The sequence below is a fragment of the Prionailurus bengalensis genome, chromosome A1 (genome assembly GCF_016509475.1).
Source record: "Prionailurus bengalensis isolate Pbe53 chromosome A1, Fcat_Pben_1.1_paternal_pri, whole genome shotgun sequence".
Lineage (NCBI taxonomy): Eukaryota > Metazoa > Chordata > Mammalia > Carnivora > Felidae > Prionailurus > Prionailurus bengalensis.
In genome coordinates, this window is record NC_057343.1 from 178,175,800 (window position 1) to 178,195,471 (window position 19,672).

The following is a 19,672-nucleotide window of genomic DNA, read 5'->3' on the forward strand; positions in this document are numbered from 1 at the left end:
TTCCTTGTTCAAATGTCTAAAATAACTTTCTGGGTATTACTGTCATTGGTACCCTTGACTGAATTTCCTTGCTCATATCTGAAACTTAACAGTCTTTCTTGGGTGGACTTTTGAATTGTGTTCTGTCGTGTGCTCTAACTCACCATTAGTTTATAACTTAGCTATTTAGCTACATGATTTTACCTAGAAGTACTCAGTGGTGTTGCTAAAATTTAAGTTTAAGTGTTCTCGTTTGTAAAATATGGATTATAACTACCTACCTCATAGGGTGGTTGTGTTGATTAAATGTGATAACACCTATAAATTACTTACCATAGTCCAGAAAACATTTGATAAATAGTAGTGCTAATGGTTGTACTTCTTTTTTTTTTTAATTTTTTAAATTTATTTATTTTTTATAATTTATAACCAAGTTAGTTAGCACATGGTGCAACAATGATTTCAGGAGTAGATTCATTCGTTAAGCCCCTTACCCATTTAGCCCATTCTCCCTCCAACAACCCCTCCAGCAACTCTCTATTCTCTATATATGAGTTTCTTATGTTTTGTCCCCCTCCCCGTTTTTATATTATATTTGCTTCCCTTCCCTTAAGTTCATCTGTTTTGTATCGTAAAGTCCTTATATGAGTGAAGTCAGATATTTGTCTTTCTCTGACTAATCTCGCTTAGCATAATACCCTCTAGTTCCATCCACATAGTTGCAAATGGCAAGATTTCATTATGATTCCTGAGTAATACTCCATTGTATGTATGTACCACATCTTTATCCATTCATCCATCAGTGGATATTTGGGATCTTTCCATACTTTGGCTATTGTTGATAGTGCTGCTATAAACATTGGGGTGCATGTGTCCCTTCAAAATGGCATACCTGTATCCCTTGGATAAATATTTCGTAGTGCAATTGCTGGGTCATAGGGTAGTTCTACGTTTTAATTTTTTGAGGATCCTCCATACTGTTTTTCAGAGTGGCTGCACCAGTTTGCATTCCTACCAGCAGTGCAAAAGAGATCCTCTTTCTCCGCATCCTAAAATCATCTATTGTTGACTGAGTTGTTAATGTTAGCCATTCTGACAGGTATGAGGTGGTATCTCAGTGTGGTTTTAATTTGTATTTCCCGGATGATGAGTGATGTTGAGCATTTTTTCATGTGCCAGTTGACCATCTGGATGTCTTCTTTGGAGAAGTGTCTATTCATGTGTTTTGCCCATTTCTTCACTGGGTTATTTATTTTTGAATGTTGAGTTGGTAAGTTCTCTAGAGATTTTGGATACTAACCCTTTATCTGGTATGTCGTTTGCAAATATCTTGTCCCATTCTGTCGGTTGCCTTTTAGCTTTGCTGATTGTTTCCTTCCCTTTTTATTTTGATGAGGCCCCAGTAGTTCATTTTTGCTTTGGTTTCTCTTGCCTCTGGAGATGTGTTGAGTAAGAAGTTACTGCAGCCAAGACAAAGAGTCTTTACCTGCTTTCTCCTCTAGGCTTTTGATGACTTCCTGTCTTAAGTTTAGGTCTCTCATCCATTTGAGTTTATTTTTGTGTATGGTGTCATAAAGTGGTCTAGGTTCATTCGTCTGCATGTTGCTGTCCAGTTTTCCCAGCACCATTTGCTGAAGAGATTGTCTTTATTCCATTGGATATTCTTTCCTGCTTTATCAAAGATAAGTTGGCCATACGTTTGTGGGTTTCTGGGTTCTCTATTCTGTTCCATTGATGTGAGTGTCTGTTTTTGTACCAGTACCATACTGTCTTGATGATTACAGCTTTGTAATACAGCTTGAAGTCCAGGATCGTGGTGCCTCCTGCTTTGGTTTTCTTTTTCAAGATTGCTTTGGCTATTCAGGGTCGTTTCAGGTTCCATACAAATTTTAGGATTGTTTGTTCTAGCTCTGTGAAGAATGCTGGTGTTATTTTGATATAGGTATTGCATTGAATATGTAGATTGCTTTGGGTAGTATTGACATTTTAACAACATTTGTTCTTCCTATCCAGGAGCATGAAATAATACTTTTCCATTTTTTTGTGTCTTCTTCAATTTCTTTCATAAGCTTTCTATAGTTTTCAGTGTCTAGATTTTTTACCTCTTTGGTTAGATTTATTCCTAGGTATTTTATGGTTTTGGTGCAATTGTAAATGGGATCAATTCCTTGGTTTCTCTTTCTATTGCTTCATTATTGGTGTATAGGAATGCAACCAGTTTCTGTGCATTGATTTTATATCCTGCAACTTGGCTGAATTCATGGATCAGTTCTAGCAATTTTTTGGTAGAACCTTTTGGGTTTTCATATAGAGTATCATGTCATCTGCGAAGAGTGAAAGTTTGACCTCCTCCTGGTCGATTTGGATGTCTTTTATTTCTTTGTGTTGTCTGATTGCTGAGGCTAAGACTTCCAATACTGTGTTAAATAACAGTGGTGAGAGTGGGCATCCCTGTCTTATTCCTGACCTTAGGGGGAAAGCTCTCAGTTTTTCCCCACTGAGAATGATAGTAGTGGTGGGTCTTTCATATATGGTCTTTATGATCTTGAGGTATGATCCTACTGTCCCTACTTTCTTGAGGGTTTTTATTAAGAAAGGATGCTATATTTTGTCAAATGCTTTCTCTGCATCTATGGAGAGGATCATGTGGTTCTTGTCCTTTCTTTTACTGATGTTATGAATCACATTGGTTGTTTTCCAGATATTGAACCAGCCCTGCATCCCACATATAAATCCCATTTGGTAGTGGTAAATAATTTTTTTAATGTATTTTTGGATCCGATTGGCCAGTATCTTGTTGAGGATTTTTGCGCCCGTGTTCATCAGGGAAATTGTTCTATAGTTCTCCTTTTTAGTGGGGTCTTTGTCTGGTTTTGGAATCAAGGTAATGCTGGCTTCATAGAAAGAGTTTGGAAGTCTTCCTTCCATTTCTATTTCTTGGAACAGCTTCAAGAGATTAGGTGTTAACTCTTCCTTAAATGTTTGGTAGAATTCCCCTGGAAAGCCATCTGGCCCTGAACTCTTGTTTTTTGGGAGATTTTTGATTACTAAGTCGATTTCTTTACCAGTTATGGGTCTGTTCAAATGTTCTATTTCTTCCTGTTTCAGTTTTGGTAGTTTATATGTTACTAGGAATTTGTCCATTTCTTCCAGATTGCCCATTTTATTGGCATATAATTGCTCATAATCTCTTATTATTGTTTGTATTTCTGTTGTGTTGGTTGTGATCTGTCCTCTTTCATTCTTGATTTTATTTATTTGGGTCCTTTCCTTTTTCTTTTTTTTTTTTTTTTTTTTTTTAATTTTTTTTTTTTCAACGTTTATTTATTTTGGGGACAGAGAGAGACAGAGCATGAACGGGCGAGGGGCAGAGAGAGAGGGAGACACAGAACCGGAAACAGGCTCCAGGCTCTGAGCCATCAGCCCAGAGCCTGACGCGGGGCTCGAACTCACGGACCGCGAGATCGTGACCTGGCTGAAGTCGGACGCTTAACCGACTGCGCCACCCAGGCGCCCCTCCTTTTTCTTTTTGATCAAACTGGCTAGCGTTCATCAATTTTGTTAATTCTTTCAAAGAACCAGCTTCTCGTTTCGTTGATCTGTTCTACTGTTTTGGGTCTTTTCCTTTTTCTTTTTGATCAAACTGGCTAGGGGTTTATCAATTTTGTTAATTCTTTCAAAGAACCAGCTTCTGGTTTCGTTGATCTGTTCTGTTGGTTTGTTGGTTTCAATGGCATTGATTTCTGCTCTAATCTTTATTGCTTCCTGTGTTCTGTTGGTTTGGGGTTTTATTTGCTGTTCTTTTTCCAGCCCTTAAGGTGTAAGGTTAGGTTGTGTATCTGTGACCACCTTTCTTCCTTCTTTAGGAAGGTAACGGTTGTGTTTCTTGAACTCTGACATTAACAAGTAAATTTGTTGTACCAAATCTTTAATTATAGAGTTTGTTCATTTTTCTGGATATATTATCTACTGATAACATCCTTTTCTGGCTTTTAGGAGATTGCCCATGGGCATATGCCTAATCGAATTTGGAGGTTGTGTTAACTCAATAGCTACAGGTTTATTAGACACCTAAACATTGAGGACATAGTTTAGTATCATCCCATATCTGGGCCATCCCTATCCCTTTCATCTACATCTGTTAGTATTACCATAAGAGTATTGAACAATACTTAGATTGATAATCTGAAGAGCTCTTAGGCCATACACTCCTTTCTAAGATTCTTTCAGTCAAATCTCTCTATCTTGTTTTCATCTCATCCTCTCTGTCTTCTCTTTCCATAATCTTATTATCTCAACCTATTCATATTATCTTCCCAATATAAATATTATAAAAAATTCTTCAACGTTTGAAAACTATATGGAAATGTCTTTGTAAATGTTATTTTTTTTTTTAATTTTTTTTTTTCCAACGTTTATTTATTTTTGGGACAGAGAGAGACAGAGCATGAACGGGGGAGGGGCAGAGAGAGAGGGAGACACAGAATCGGAAACAGGCTCCAGGCTCTGAGCCATCAGCCCAGAGCCTGACGCGGGGCTCGAACTCACGGACCGCGAGATCGTGACCTGGCTGAAGTCGGACGCTCAACCAACTGCGCCACCCAGGCGCCCCTTGTCTGTTATTTTAGATTTTGTGTGTACAAAATAAGCAAGGATTATACACTTATTGGTTTAAATTGTGTTGAATATCAGTGTTATGTGCACAAAAATTATGTATTTCTCAATGGCTTTTGTTCCTATAAAATAACTATCTTTTTTCCTGAGTTGTTCTTGAAAGAAACAACCAAAACACATCCCACCACCCATTGCCTCTACCCCATGTTTCCTCCCTTATTTTCTTATAGTGGTTCCTTGAATGATTCTGTCCTTGTCTCAGTTCCAGTCTGCAGGTCATATTCATTATATTTTGCCTTGTCCAAGTGCAAAATAATTCCGTGCTTCCTTATGATCTCCCTTTATTAATATCAGTGGTGTCTTTAGTTCATTACTCTCAAATGGCAGTAGGGAGAGTTAAGAGGGCGGCTGGTGTCATAACTACCTGGGAATATTATATGTATGCATATATTTTCACTCTGCAAATTGTGACTCAGATTGAGGATGATATGGACATGTATATTGTGGAAAAATCTTCCTAGTGATTCTCGTATCTGGCATCTCTTTTCTGTAGCCTTCTATACTTTAAGAGATTTATTTATTTATTTATTTTTAATTTTTTTTTTTTAATGTGTATTTATTCTTGAGAGAGAGACGGAGCACGAGTGAGGAGAGGCAGAGAGAGGAGACCTAGAATCCCAAGCAGGCTCCAGGCTCTGAGCTGTCAGCACAGAACCTAACGCGGGGCTCAAACCACGAGCCACGAAATCATTACCTGAGCCGAAGTTGGATGCTGAACTGACTGAGCCACCCAGGCACCCCAGAGCTTTATTTTTCATGATTTACACAACATTTTTTACTTATGGTCCTAAATTTCTTAAAGAATATCTCCTTTTTCTAACTGATAGCTATTTTGGCATTACCTAAAAATCATAAAAACATTCCTAACACAGTATTTTGCCACTAAAACTAGGTTACAGATTGAATGGCTTACCCAAATTAGCATAAACAGGTTTTTCCTTTTGTTTTTGTTTTTTTAAGGTGTGAGATGCCTGCCAGTTGGTAGAATGTGTGACTCTTGATCTTGGGGTTGTGAGTTGAGCCCCACATTGGGTGTAGAGATTAATTAAAAATAAAATTATTTATTATTATTATTATGTTTATTTATTTATTTTTGAGCGAGAGAGAGCACAAGCTGGGGAGGGGCAGAGAGAGAGGGAGTCAGCAAATCTGAATAAAGCAGGCTCCAGGCTCCAACCTGTCAGTGCAGAGTCCGACATGGGGCTTGAACTCAACGAGCTGTGAGATCATGACCTGAGTCAAAGTCGGACACTTAACCAACTGAGCCACTCAGGCGCCCTTTATTTTATTATTTTTTAAAGTTTATCTATTTAAAGAGAAAGAGAACAGTGCGCAAGCAGGGGAGAGAGAAAGAGAGGGAGGGAGGGAGGGAGGGAGGGAGGGAGGAGGAGGAGGAGGAGGAGGAGGAGGAGAGAGAATGAATGAATGAATCCTAAGCAGGCTTGTGCTGTCATCACAGAGACCAAAGTGGGGCTTGAACCCATGAAGCATGAGATCATCACCTGAGCTGAAATCAGGAGTCACTTGCTTAACTGAGCCACCCAGGCACCCAAAAAATAACATATTTTTTAAAAAGTGGTTGTTAATTCTTATTTTTCACAGAATCTGGCTCATAGTTTGTTTCAGAAACAGTATCTGTTTTATAAAGATGAGCATTTAATGCTTTTTAGAATTATTTAGAAGATTAAAATGATTTTTAAAATTGGCTACTCCTTCTTCCTACCTTCTAATTTTTTAGAAAGGGTTCTTTAGCATCTACAGTTAGTATGGTTTCCATCTTCCTTCCAATTCAAATGTAAAAGCTCCCCTCTTAACCTTTCTTGTATAAAAGGAGTAGCTGCTCACTGTTATTCAAACATGCACTTTTCTCTTACTTATAGACTTAACTCCAACTTTATTATTCTTGTGACTAAACATTGGCAGGTGTTCAGTTATGCTTTTCAAGGTCCATTTCTTTTGTCCTTTTTCATGCTTAGGGATATGGGAGGTAGAAAAGGGTAATTCTTTAAAAACTTTTTAAAATCACCTTCAAAATACAGGTTGCCCAGAAATTTTTTTTTTCCTTTTTCCTGGTCTTATCTCAAAATATATCAAATGTGAATAGATCAAACTATGTATAATGCAATGTAAGTTTTTAAACGTCAAGGCACTTATAAGTAGCTTAAATAGAGCATTTCTATGTAGAGGGAGCCAACATGATGAAAAGAACACCTGGACTGAGAATCAAGAGTAATAAAATACTAATAACTCCTGATGGTTTGAACTGATGTTATATAATCCTCATGCCTATAATAATCACCTACAACAACCCCCGTTTTAAAAGATGAGGAAAATGAAACACAGAGAGGTGTCCTTTTTCCAAGTTAGAAGTCATGGAATTGAAATTGGGATTTGAACTCAAGTCCTGGATTTAACAGTAACAAAGCAATTGAATAACACCATCAAGTCATTTCATCTCTGTTTTTTGTTGAGTGACCACACAAGTAATCTTCAATGTTAATTCCATTTTTAATCTCTCCCACACTAGATAGAATACTTTGAAACCAGGGCACCTGACTGACTCAGTCAGTGGAGCCTGTGACTCTTGATCTTGGGATTGTGGATTCAAGCCCCATGTTGGGTGTAGAGATCACTTAAAATCTTTAGAAAAAAACAAATACAACCCCCCCCCCCCAACGGTATACTTCTATTAACACTAAAGAGAAACAAGTGGATTCTCAAGACATGGGTAGGCAGGATGCATATGTGTAGGCCTTGTTTCTGTTTCCCTTAAGTGAGAGTCCCGTTAGGAAGCAGATCATGGGCGCCAGAGTGGGTCAGTTGGTTTAAGCTGAAGTCAGTTGACTTCAGCTGAGGTCATGATCTCATAGTATGTGAGTTTGAGCTCCACATCAGGCTCTGCGATAGCAGTGTGGAGCCTACTTGGCATTCTTGTTCTCTCCTCTCTTCCTGCCCCTCCCCTGCTCGCGTTTTCTCTCTCTCTCTCAAAATAAATAAACTTAAATAAAAAAAGAAGCAGTGCATGAATTCTGGGTTATTTAAAGGTCCCTATAGAGGTGCCTAGGTGGCTCAGTTGATTGTGTCTGACTCTTGATTACAGCTCAGGTCATGGGGTTGAGCCCTGTGCTGGGCTCCACGATGAGCATGGAGCCTGCTTGAGATTCGCTCACTTTCTCCCTCTGCCTTTTTTTTTTTTTTTAATGTTTATTTTGAGAGAGAGACACTGCAAGCAGGGGAGGGACAGAAAGAGAGGGGGACAGAGGAGCTTGAAGGAGGCTCTGTGCTGACAGCAGAGAGCCTGATGTGGGGCTCGAACTCACAAACAGATCATGACCTGAGCCAAAGTCAGATGCTTAACCAATTGAGCCACCCAGGTGTCCCAGAATTTGTCTTTTAATAAGCTTAATTGATAAATTTGTCATCAACATAAAGCTTAAGAATGAAAGCATGAAGACATTACACATACATGGAGACAGAGGATTTTCTCCAGACTATTGTGTTTAGAAATGAAACAGGAAATTAATATAGGATCTGTTGAATGACTAACCATAAGTTAATAGTATATTAATATATTAATTAATGATTTCCATTCTATCCTCGAAGAAACAAAAATGATTTGGAGTTATAAAATGTAAACTTACCTGGGGTGTTATGGGTGGCTCAGTTGGTTAAGCATCCGACTTGATTTCAGCTCAGGTCATGATCTCACGGTTTGTGGCTCGGAGACTGCTTGGGATTCTGTCTCTCCCTCTCTCTCTGCCCCTCCCCTGCTTGCTCTCTCTCTCTCTCTCAAGATAAATAAAAATAAATTTAAAAAATAAAATAAAATGTAAACTTAACCATTCTTCTGTTTCTGTCACCTCCCCCCCTTTTTTTTCAATTAGAGTGACAAAGGCCTTGAAATAGCGGAGGTAAAAGATTGTCCCTGTGTCAGTAGGCTTCTCTGAAGATCATTGTCCCCTTAAATATGTGACAAAATGTTGCACAAGCTCTTAATCATGGTTTAACTATCAGATGGCTTGAGCAATGTACACAAGCTAAGCCACCTTTCACATGCTTGCTAGAAGACAGAGAGAGAGGGAGAGACCGAATCCCAAGCAGGTTCCATATTAGACTTGGTGCTTCTGAATGCTACCGTCTTAATAGCTAACTTGGTAGCATCTCCTAGTGTTTGACTGCCAGATATAAGCTTAATATAATTCCCAGGAAAGTGTTGTTTGCATGAGAGCTTGACATTAGTTAGTCCTAAAAGACCACTCATATTTGAATGAAGGGTAATTTTGATGGTCCTTTTGACATTGCGATTCAGGTTTGTAGAGGACCCCATGAGGCATAACGCATTGGACTCAACTCTGTGAAAGTTTGATGCTTTGTGATGCTGCTGTGAGTGAGCTCTCCCCTGTAAATCTGGTTCTGAGATTTAAAACTTGTGTGAGAAGGGAACCAACATTATTGTTTTCAATGGGTTTATTATATGTATTAGGCAATTTTGCATGAGTTTTATTATTTAATCCTTACGACAGTTCTGAGAGTAGATACTATAGTCCTTGGGGAAACAGACTGAATATATCCAAAATTAGTCTCTAAATTAAAATTTGAGTATGATCAACTCCAAAGCTGCTACTCCTTGCATCAGATTCACTACTTCTCCTCCAGTCTTCTGGTCCTCCATTAGACTTGACAGTAGGCTTCCCAAATCATAGGATGAACCCACTGTTTTGTTCCTGTACAGTCTTTCTGTTATTTCCGTGCTTCTATCCAACTTCATTAGGCCTTCCTTTGCCATAAGAAGTCACATTTGTTGAAAAAGAGTTTGTGCCTTTTGGGTCAGTTAGAAAAGAGAAATCAGGGAAAAAAAAGGAAGGAAGGAAAGGAAGGAAGGAAGGAAGGAAGGGAAAGAGGAAGGAAAGGAAGGAAGGAAGGAAGGAAGGAAGGAAGGAAGGAAGGAAGGAAGGAAAGAGAAAGAAAGAAAGAAAGAAAGAAAGAAAGAAAGAAAGAAAGAAAGAAAGAAAGAAAGAGAAAGAAAGAAAAGAGAAGTTCAGAATAAAGACAGTATTTCTACAAGCTTTGGAAGAGACCCCCAATGTGACAAAAGCCTTGTAGTTCCAGGACATTACCCACTTAGTTAATTTTGGGAGGACAGTTTTCTATATCAGATTGTCAGTGTATTTTGAATATTAAAATTTCAACTGTATTGAGGTATATTGAAGTATACTAACAGCACATGTTTTTAAAATTTTTTTAATGTTTATTTTTGAGAGACAGAGCATGAGCAGGGGAGGGACAGAGAGAGAGGGAGACACAGAATCCGAAGCAGACTCCAGGCTCTGAGCTGTCAGCACCGAGCCCGTTGCAGAGCTTGAATTCACAGACTGTAAGATCATGACCTGAGCCGAAGTCGGATGCTTAACCAACTAAGCCACCCAGGCGCCCCAAGCGTACAACTTGATCAGCTTTGGCATGTATACACCATGAAACCATCATCACAAGATAACCTTTCGTATCTCCAGAAGTTGCCTAATGTAAAAATTTATTTTTAACTTTTACAAATTTGTTCATGTAGGGGCACCTGGGTGGCTCAGTCAGTTAAGTGTGTCTGACTTCAGCTTAGGTCATGATCTCACAGTTCGTAAGTTCAAGCCCTGCATTGGGCTCTATGGTGACAGCTCAGAGCCTGCTTTGGATGCTCCATCCCCCTCTCTGTCTGCCTCTTCCCTGCACGCACGCTCTCTCTCTCTCTCTCTCTCTGTCTCTCAAACATTAAAAAAATCAAAAAAACAAAAATTTGTTCATGTTGCTATGTGAGTCTCAGGTAGTAAAAACATTAAGACTGACTGCATGCAGTCTTATAGGAGTGAGCATAGAGGGATAAGCAGTGAGGCCTTTGAATGAAAGGCTGAAAAAGGCCTCTTTTTTTTAACCTGAAACATTGCTTGAGAAAGAGTTCTGGCATTTAGTAAAGCTATTCTTATTATTTGGCATATAATCTAGTTTTATCTTTTTAATTTTCTTGTGAAGTATTTTAAAATACTTCATAAAATAACCATAGAAAACAGTTGACCGAGGGAAAGAGAATATCTGCACAAGTCATCTAGACAGAAGGTAAATAAAAACTTGAGAAAATATGTATGACATTAGGACACAAGGTGGAGCCTTGGCAGCTTTCTTTCTATCATGGGGAGATTTCAGGGCTTCCTGACCTGGGGAGGTGATACCCTGGCAGTTGTCTATCCTGGTGGCCATCTGTCCCTCCTAGGACTTGAAGCCTATGATAGGTTTGTGAGGAGAAGGGAAAAAAGACAGGAGCATCCTTGCACTGAGACTGCTTGGTGAGCAGTGTAAGCAAGCCTGACCAGAACTTCTTTAGAACTAGTGAATTTGCTAAATGAACCATACCCTCAGGGTCCAGTGGGCAGTGAGTAAAAACCTAGAAATTGCAAATGCAAACATAGCTAAAAGTGATTTTAGAAAGGTAAAAAAATGCCTACATTATTGACATTCAAAGTGGTTATTTCCTTCTTGTGTTTAAACGTACAGGCTTTCTTTAAGGAAAACTCTCCATCTTACAACTTTGCCCTGTTGTTCATACATTCCTCACATATGGTAGGTGAGACAGTGACAATAATAGGTCTATTTTGTCACTACATTTGGTGGCCTCACAGCACTGAAATTTAGTCACCGTTTTCTTTTGCCTCATCTTCCAGTTCCTTCTTGGATCTTATATTGTTCATATCATTGGCAGTTGTGTTGGTGGGCTGCATTTGGACTGTTGGCTTCTTGCTCCTTGTGATTCATGTTTGACTCTTCATCCCTCTAAAAGTTTCCTCTTCATGGGGCACCTGAGTGGCTCAGTCGGTTGAGCGTTTGACTTCAGCTCAGGTCATGATCTCGCGGTCCATGAGTTCGAGCCCTGTGTTCGGACTCTGTGCTAACAGCTCAGAGCCTGGAGCCTACTTCGAATTCTGTGTCTCCTTCTCTTTCTGCCCCTCTCCTATTCACACTCTGTCTCCCTCTCTCACTCTCTCTCAAAAATAAACAAACATTAAAAAAAATTTTAATTTTCCTCTGCCTTCCTTCCCCCCCCCCATGTCCATTTCTTTCTTTCCATTAGCCATATCACTTGGGAACCCAGCCCTGTAGTTTTACCCTTATGTTACACATTTACTTCTTCAGGAATCAGATTATTTCAGTCTATCACTTATTGTGTCTGACCCTGGACAAGTTCTTTCTCTCGGCTTCAATTTTCTCATTTGTGGAATGAGTGGAATAGACTGGCCATAGAGGGCTATTGTGAGGACTAAATGTTAATGTGTGAGAAGTACTTAGAGCTAGAGCGAATGTCTGCTTTTATGTTCAAACCTGTACATCTGAGATTATTACTCTACAAGCTGCTCTTAACCCTTTTCCCAGTATGCCTTTTCAGTTACCTGCACATAATTCAGTTGAAGTATCTCGCTGAACCTGAAGCAGTTAAGAAACTAAGCAAAAAATCTTGTAACCCTAAATTCTCTGTCACTCTCATTTCCTATTTAGGTGATTCTTTCCTTTTTCTTTTCCATCATCCATAACCACTCGATAGGTCTTGCCAGTGACCATATTCTCTCAGATCCAATTCTTTCCATTGCTGTAGTCAGGCAGTCATTTCAGCAGGTCCCCCTGATACCAGGCATTGTCTCTTTATACAAATGATAAAATAGCCTTCAGCCTTTTGTTGTTCACTAGCCTAACCCTAGCACCTGGAACATTGCTTGGCATGTAACAGCCACTCAGTATCTGCTGGATGAATAACTCATGTACTGTATCAGCCACCTCCGGTTACTTCCTACATTATGAAGTCTAAAGTCCCAAATCTTTCTATCAGGTTGCCACTGTTTCTGTCTATCTAGTCATTTCACATCATCGATTCTCTGTTCTACCTTAGCAAAATCACTTGCTATTTCCTGCTTACCTTGTACTAATTCTTGTTTTCTTATCGTTCCTATTTCTTGAGATGCCCTTTCCATGTCCTGCCCAGAACACACTCTTTCTTCAGAATTTCTCCTCCTTTGCTCTGTTAACTTTAGCCACTCTTCTGTTGTGTGATGTCTCAGCTTTTGTTTGATTTTCAAATGTCAATTTATACTTAAAATCTCTGGTGGGTTTGCTGTATCTGCTTACCTCAATTAGAAGTTTCTGGGGATCTAGGACAATGTTGGCTCTCTTGTAACCTTTTCTCCCTAGGGTCTTACACTCTTCCACATGTTTAGTAAATGTACCTGCAACAACTCTGTGGACTGTGAAGATTCTTTTCTAGTAGTCCTTGTGAAGTCCTACAAAGGTGTGTTAGAGATCACTATTAGAGCATTGTGTCTTTAGTGTAGAGATTTAGGGCTAATAAACAATGGAGGATTGGGAGTGTATTGTTCAAAACTCTGGGCCTACAGAGAAGGCATTCTGCTCTGAGCAGGTAATTCTGGGGTAATATTCAGCTGTGGGCTATATATATTGTCAGCAATGATTGTTTTTAATGATAACTTATGATCCCAGATATTTGGGGAGAAAATAACCAATAAAACTATAGCTTAAAGTGTAACAAAATCATATCTGACTTCCCCTGTTTAGTTGTTTAGAGCATGTTTGTAACTCAGATTATAATTTGACAAAAGTGAGGAAAAGAGTTAAATCAGAAAACTTCATGTTAACGAAATGCAAGTTACCTTTCCCAAAATATTAAAATATGGAAGCTAAGCAATACGAAGTCTGGATAGCTTATTTCCAGCATCATAGACATGAGTGCTGCCTGAGCTAGAATAAGAAGATATGCCATCTACTGGCATCACTTCCATGGAATTTTTATTCTCACTGATTTAAGTCTGAAAACTGAATTTCTGACTTGTTGGGCTGAAGGGCAGAAGGGAAGACTGCATTCCAGGGGCACCTGGCTGGCTCAGTCAATAAAGCATGCAACTCTTGATCTTAGGACTGTGAATCTGAGCCCCACGTTGGGGGTAGAGTATACTTTAAAAATAAATGAATAAATAAAATCTCTTCCTTTATGATATTATCTTAAAAAGGTGGGGGAGGGAGAGAAATGAGTGAATGAATTGGCAGAAGATGCCTGAAATTAGCATTTTGTTTTTTAATTTTGTTTTTTTAATTTTGTTTTTTTAAGTTTATTTATTTACTTTGACCAAACTGACACAAGCAGAGAAGGGGCAGAGAGAAGGAGAGACAGAATCCCAAGCAGGCTCCATGCCATCAGTGCAGAGCCCAATTTGGGACTTGAACCCACAAACCATGAGATCACGACCTGAGCTGAGACCAAGAGTCGGACGCTCAACTGACTGTGCCACCCAAGTGCCCCTGAAATTAGTTTTAAGAAAAAGAGAGAAGGGGCGCCTGGGTGGCCCAGTTGGTTGAGCATCCGACTTCGGCTCAGGTCATGATCTCGCTGTCCGTGAGTGAGTTCAAGCCCCACATCAGACTCTGTACTGACAGCTCGGAGCCTGGAACCTGCTTCGGATTCTGTGTCTCCCCCTCTCTCTGCCCCTCCCCCACTCATGCTCTGTCTCTCTCTCTCTATCAAAAATAAATAAACGTTTAAAAAAAGAGAGAGAGAAGCCTGCTATCTATGGCATAGGGGCATTCAGATGTAAAAAGAGCCAAAGTACCTATTTGATTGTATGTTTGTTTTGAGATTGGCATGCACTCCTGTTGTAGCAATGTACAAAAGCTGCTATGACATCTCTAGTCCTTTTCTAAAGAGCTGTCTTTCAGTCTGGACATGATTTGCTTGCCATTTGACTGCTTTTGTTTGCAGACCTGCTATTTTATATCTGTCATGGCACTGACGACAAAGCAGCACATGCAAACCTGGAAACCACTTTAGAGATTTTCTCCTGCCTCATTTTGCTGAGTGAGAAGCGTATTTCAGGTTAAAGAATATTGCTTAAGGTTGCACAGCTAGTTAATAGCAAGGCTGGGAGTTTCATCTTGGTCTCTAGATTTCGAAGGTAATGATTTGGAATGGTGCTTCTGTAAAAGAATGTTTTTCTAGCAGAACAATTATGTAGATATGCTCTGGTACTTAGGCTGACCATACTGACCGCCCCCCCCCCCCCCCAGCAATATCAGTGGGATATATATCTGAGGTGTTTCCTTAATAGAGGTGATGGGTCTTTAGTGAACTCTCCATGTTCTCTCTCTTAGTTCTCCTGGTGGCCAGCCCAGCTGGAAGACACTAGTAAATTTCTTTGCCTCAGGACTAGGCAATATAAATAGTGAAGTTTGCACAACTGACTCTACCATTATTTATAAATAGCGTTGGTACTGCAACTGTGCTTGAAGTGTATCCGTTTCTGCAATGTCCTAGCATTCGCATTAATTAGTGAACAACACAGAGGCTGAATGATATCTTTAAACACAGGGGCACTTGGGTGGCTCAGTCACTTGAGCATCCGACTTCGGCTCAGGTCACGATCTCGAGGTCCGTGAGTTCGAGCCCTGCGTCGGGCTCTGTGCTGACAGCTCAGAGCCTGGAGCCTGCTTCGGATTCTGTGTCTCCCTCTCTCTCTGCCCCTCCCCCGCTCATGCTCTGTCTCTCTCTCTCTTTCTGTCAAAAATAAATAAACATTAAAAAAAAAATTTAAACACAGAGGAAAGGGGAGATTCACGTGTGTTATGCTTGGTGACTGAATTCTCACCCCAGCCCGTTTTCATGTAATTTAGAAGACAGAAGCCATGGTGGGCTGGTGACTGTTCCAGTCTCATTTTGGATGCCTTATATTTTCAGCCTATTGATAGTGGCCACAAAGTTCAGTTCATTGACTGATTTGTTCATTAATAAGTATTTCTCAGTGTCCCAACCCCATTCTCATTAGCCTGTGTGAGTGTTTTGAATATGGTAGATGTTTTTATTTTTTATCCAAATTGATAATCAGCTGACATTAATGTTCTAGTTTGAACAAAGGACGTGATATGAATAACCTTGTAAGAAGACATTCATTATGTATTCTTTCAAGCTTCCCAGGGGAAGTCCTGGTAATTATAATGCAATTTATGCTTTATAAAGAAATCAGCCATTAATACCTCCTTCTAAACCATAAGTGATTTTTTTTCTCTCCCCTGAGCTATCTGGTTATAAACTTCTTACCCCTTTTGTTCTTCCTTTTCAACCCATAACTTCTCTGTAACAGATTAACTAATTGGGGTTAAATAAAACCCCTCAGTCATTTTTGTGGTGATTGTGCAAATGAGGTTCATCTATAAGCCAGGAGCCAGAGCAGCTGGTAAGCTCATCATCTCCAGTTTGTGGTGTCTTTGACGAAGGACTTTTGGCTAAGTATTTAGGAAGTTGAGGCACTGAGGGAACTGCTCTGGAACACTGTGTTGGGGTGAATTGGGTTTAGAGATCTGTTTTTTGCTTTTTTGGTTGTTGTTAAGGTTGCTGATTTATTTCTTTAAAAGATATCCCAGCACAATTTGAATATCCCCTTAACTTGATCCAAACACTAATAATATTAGTAAATTTGGATTCTGTGTGCTTTTTTTTTTCCTTTACCTTTTTTTTTAAGTTTATTTATTTTGAGAGCGAGAAAGCAAGCACCAGTGGAGGAGGGGCAAAGAGAGAGACGGAGAGGGAGAACCCCAAGCAGGTTCCATGCTGTCAGCAAGGAGCTTGATGCAGGGCTCGATCTTACAAATGGTGAGATCATGACCTGAGCTGAAATCAAGAGTTGGATGCCTAACCGACTGAGCAACCCAGGTGCCCCTCTTTTCCTTTATCCTCTTTTAATGAAAGTGTGAATTAGGTACGAAATGGCTTAGAAAACGTGAGGGTAAGGGGCTAGGGTCCTTTTTTTTTTTTTTTTTTTTTCAATGTTTATTTATTTTTGGGACAGAGAGAGAGCATGAACGGGGGAGGGGCAGAGAGAGGGAGACACAGAATCGGAAACAGGCTCCAGGCTCTGAGCCATCAGCCCAGAGCCTGACGTGGGGCTCGAACTCACGGACCGCGAGATCGTGACCTGGCTGAAGTCGGACGCTTAACCGACTGCGCCACCCAGGCGCCCCTAGGGTCCTGGTTAAGGTAAGGTTAAGACCAAATAATTGGCCATGGGCCTTCATGATGATCTTTGATGAGCAGCTGGCAGTGATTGGCCTTATATATTTTTTCTCCTCTACAGTGGCAAGCTAGCAAGAGGCTTGAGCATTTTGCAGGGTATAAATAAAAATGCATTCATTGAGCTGAAACTCTTACCCATATCTTCTCTTTTTGAAGGTGCACTTACAGAGTGCTATGATGAACTGGGAAACAGATACCAGCTTCCAGTCTATTGCTTGGCACCACCAATCAACATGATCGAGGAAAAGAGCGACATAGAGACTCTGGATATTCCTGAGCCACCACCTAATTCTGGATACGAATGTCAGCTCCGTTTGCGCCTTTCCACAGGCAAAGACCTCAAACTTGTGGTCCGCAGCACAGACACGGTATACCACATGAAGAGGAGGCTACATGCAGCAGAAGGAGTGGAACCGAGTAGTCAGCGATGGTTCTTTTCTGGCAGACCTCTCACCGACAAAATGAAGTTGGAAGAGCTGAAGATCCCAAAGGACTATGTTGTACAGGTTATAATGAGCCAGCCTTTGCAAAACCCAACACCAGTGGAGAACTGATTGGTCCTATTGGCTGGTCCCCAGATCCCTCCCGCCCCTTTTTATTGTTGTTGTCATTTCCTACTCTATGGCGTGAAATTTATTTTCACTGCTCTGAATTCCGTATGAATGGATTTAGTTCTGAGGAATTACCAGTGAAAAATTCCATCTGTGATGGAGACCAACAAAAATAATTAATAAAACACAAAGAGCCAGCCTTTGAGACTCATGTAATTACAGTTTCTAATTTGTAAGGCAGTTAAAAAATAGATAACCATTTATTTTAAAATAGCCAACAACAATGTAATGACTGTATTTAAACAATTTGGACTGTAAATAGAATGTTATGTCCATGAAGAACAGCACCAAGCACCTTGTGAATACAGAATCAAAAAAAAAAATAGGTTCAAGAAATCATCAATAACAGTTATAAAACTTGAGCTTTTTAAAATGGAAACTGAAAAGAGCAGTATTCAAGGTTCACTTCTATTCTGGTCTTGATTCTTTGCTCAATAGTATTTAGCCATAAAGGAGTAGAGACTGGCAAATTGTGTTTTAGTATTGCTTTCCCCATCCCCATATCTTGAGCTCCTTATTTACATTCACACTAAATTTTGGTGCCTTCCAACACATTGGTGGCAGGCACCCTTCTGGAACACTAGGCAATAATTTAGTGCGGTCAGATCTCTGATTTTCAGCTGATACTCACTTGAAAAGTCACTTGTCCATTTGCTGCATAGATATTTTGAAATGTCTCTATGATGAAGCTGTTTTTATATCCAGGCTTAGAAGGTCACTACAATGTAATACCTTCAATTCATCTACCTACTGTGCTTGGGACTTTTCAGCATGTTCCCCCAAATGCACTGGGCCAGGGAATGCAAGGAATCAAGGGCAAGTGTTCCCACTATAAGATAATAAGGTAAATTCTCTCTTCTCCCCCACTCTGCAGGAATGGTGTAAGGAAAACCCATTGTATCTGTGCCTGGGAGAATTGTGCCTATTTTCAGTCTTTAAGAGAAAATTTCAACTCCTAATTTACTAGTATGTTTACGGACATCGCTTAAACATCAGCAGTGAGACCAAATGATGAAATATTGCTTTATATGTTAGTGCTTTCCAGTCCACTGTTACCTCTACTTGTGGTGGATGACAATTTTCCTCTCTCATCTTTCCTAGCAAAGAGTCCAGTTAAGAACCATCTGCAGATTAGATGAGAAGACAAAAAAATCTGATGAGAGCGCCTGATTCTCTCATACTATGACTGGAATAAAGCTGCCAAGGGTTATATTTAATTTGGAGCCTTTTCGAAGTTCCACAAATGAGAAGGGGGCTATCCCATAATCACTGTAGCCCCGAGCCTCGGTGAGATGGCAAGGTAGAGGCAGGAAGGTGCTTATACTGCTCTCCCTGGAAAATGATCAGACCTCCACACCTATTTGGATGAGAAGCACTATTATTATTAATTTTAATGGCAAAATGAAACTGCTAATTAAATGTAAAGTTTAAAATGGCATTAAATTTCCTGTAGCCTGATTAGATATAATATCTGTAATTGTAACTTCTGTTTCTGAGAGCTTTACTTCCCTTTCTTTATGCAATCATCTTAAAGATTGTGGCTACATTTAATTTAGGATTGCTAATAATTGAATCTAAATTCAAGAGACGATAGCAGCGTTCATTCCGAAGGAGTATTTTGATATTTGAAGGTAGAGGTTTGAGGGTATTTGACTGTAATGCCCTGTCATCGAAGAGTTTCGTTGTCATTTGTGTGCCACATTGACTAATAGCAACATCTCTCAAAGTCAGACAACTGGAAAAGTGTTCAAACCTATTTTTCTTAAGTTACATTGGGTGATATCATCAATAATCTATGGTTGGTAAGAAGTTTTCTTGTTTGTTTAGAATTTGAGCTCTCAAGAATTTATTTTGTTTTAAAGGAAAATATACTTTGCATAACAATTTTCTGGGCATGTTTAACTAACCTGGATGAGAAAACCATGGTGCTGTTTAATGTAAATAGATTGATATAAGATTGGACCAATACTTGATGTGTACAATTTTAGTATGTAGGGTTTTTGTGCTTTTTTAAAAAAAAAAAAAGTTCAATTTTTCTCTTTGTCTTGGCTTTTATTCTGGGTTTTTGTTATTCTCTACAGAAGGGTAATCTGCCTCATTCTAATGAAACCTCTAAGAAGGTTTTTCTTCTTTTGAAAAACCTTACCTCAATAAATAACAAGTTCATTATCACCAGACTTTGGCTCTGCTGTGCCAAACCATACATGGTCATTTATAGATATGCTTTATCTTTCCCGTTGAAATCTTGGTCTAAAGTAGGCTATTGTGTTTTTTTCTTTCTTTCTTTCTTTTTTTTTTTCCTCTC

The 19,672-nt window shown here is 39.5% G+C and overlaps 1 protein-coding gene across 4 annotated transcripts in view; it reads left to right on the plus strand.

Annotated features, from left to right (window-relative positions):
• Nucleotides 1–19,402, plus strand: part of UBTD2 (ubiquitin domain containing 2) — a 64,240-nt gene extending 44,838 nt beyond the window's left edge. For all 4 annotated transcript variants that reach the window (XM_043595965.1, XM_043595981.1, XM_043595974.1 and 1 more), the window contains one exon: nucleotides 16,913–19,402. In XM_043595965.1, coding sequence (XP_043451900.1) covers nucleotides 16,913–17,310 — 398 coding nt within the window. In that variant the 3' untranslated portion in view covers nucleotides 17,311–19,402. The remainder of the gene's footprint in view (nucleotides 1–16,912) is intronic.
• Nucleotides 19,403–19,672: the final 270 nt, after the last annotated feature.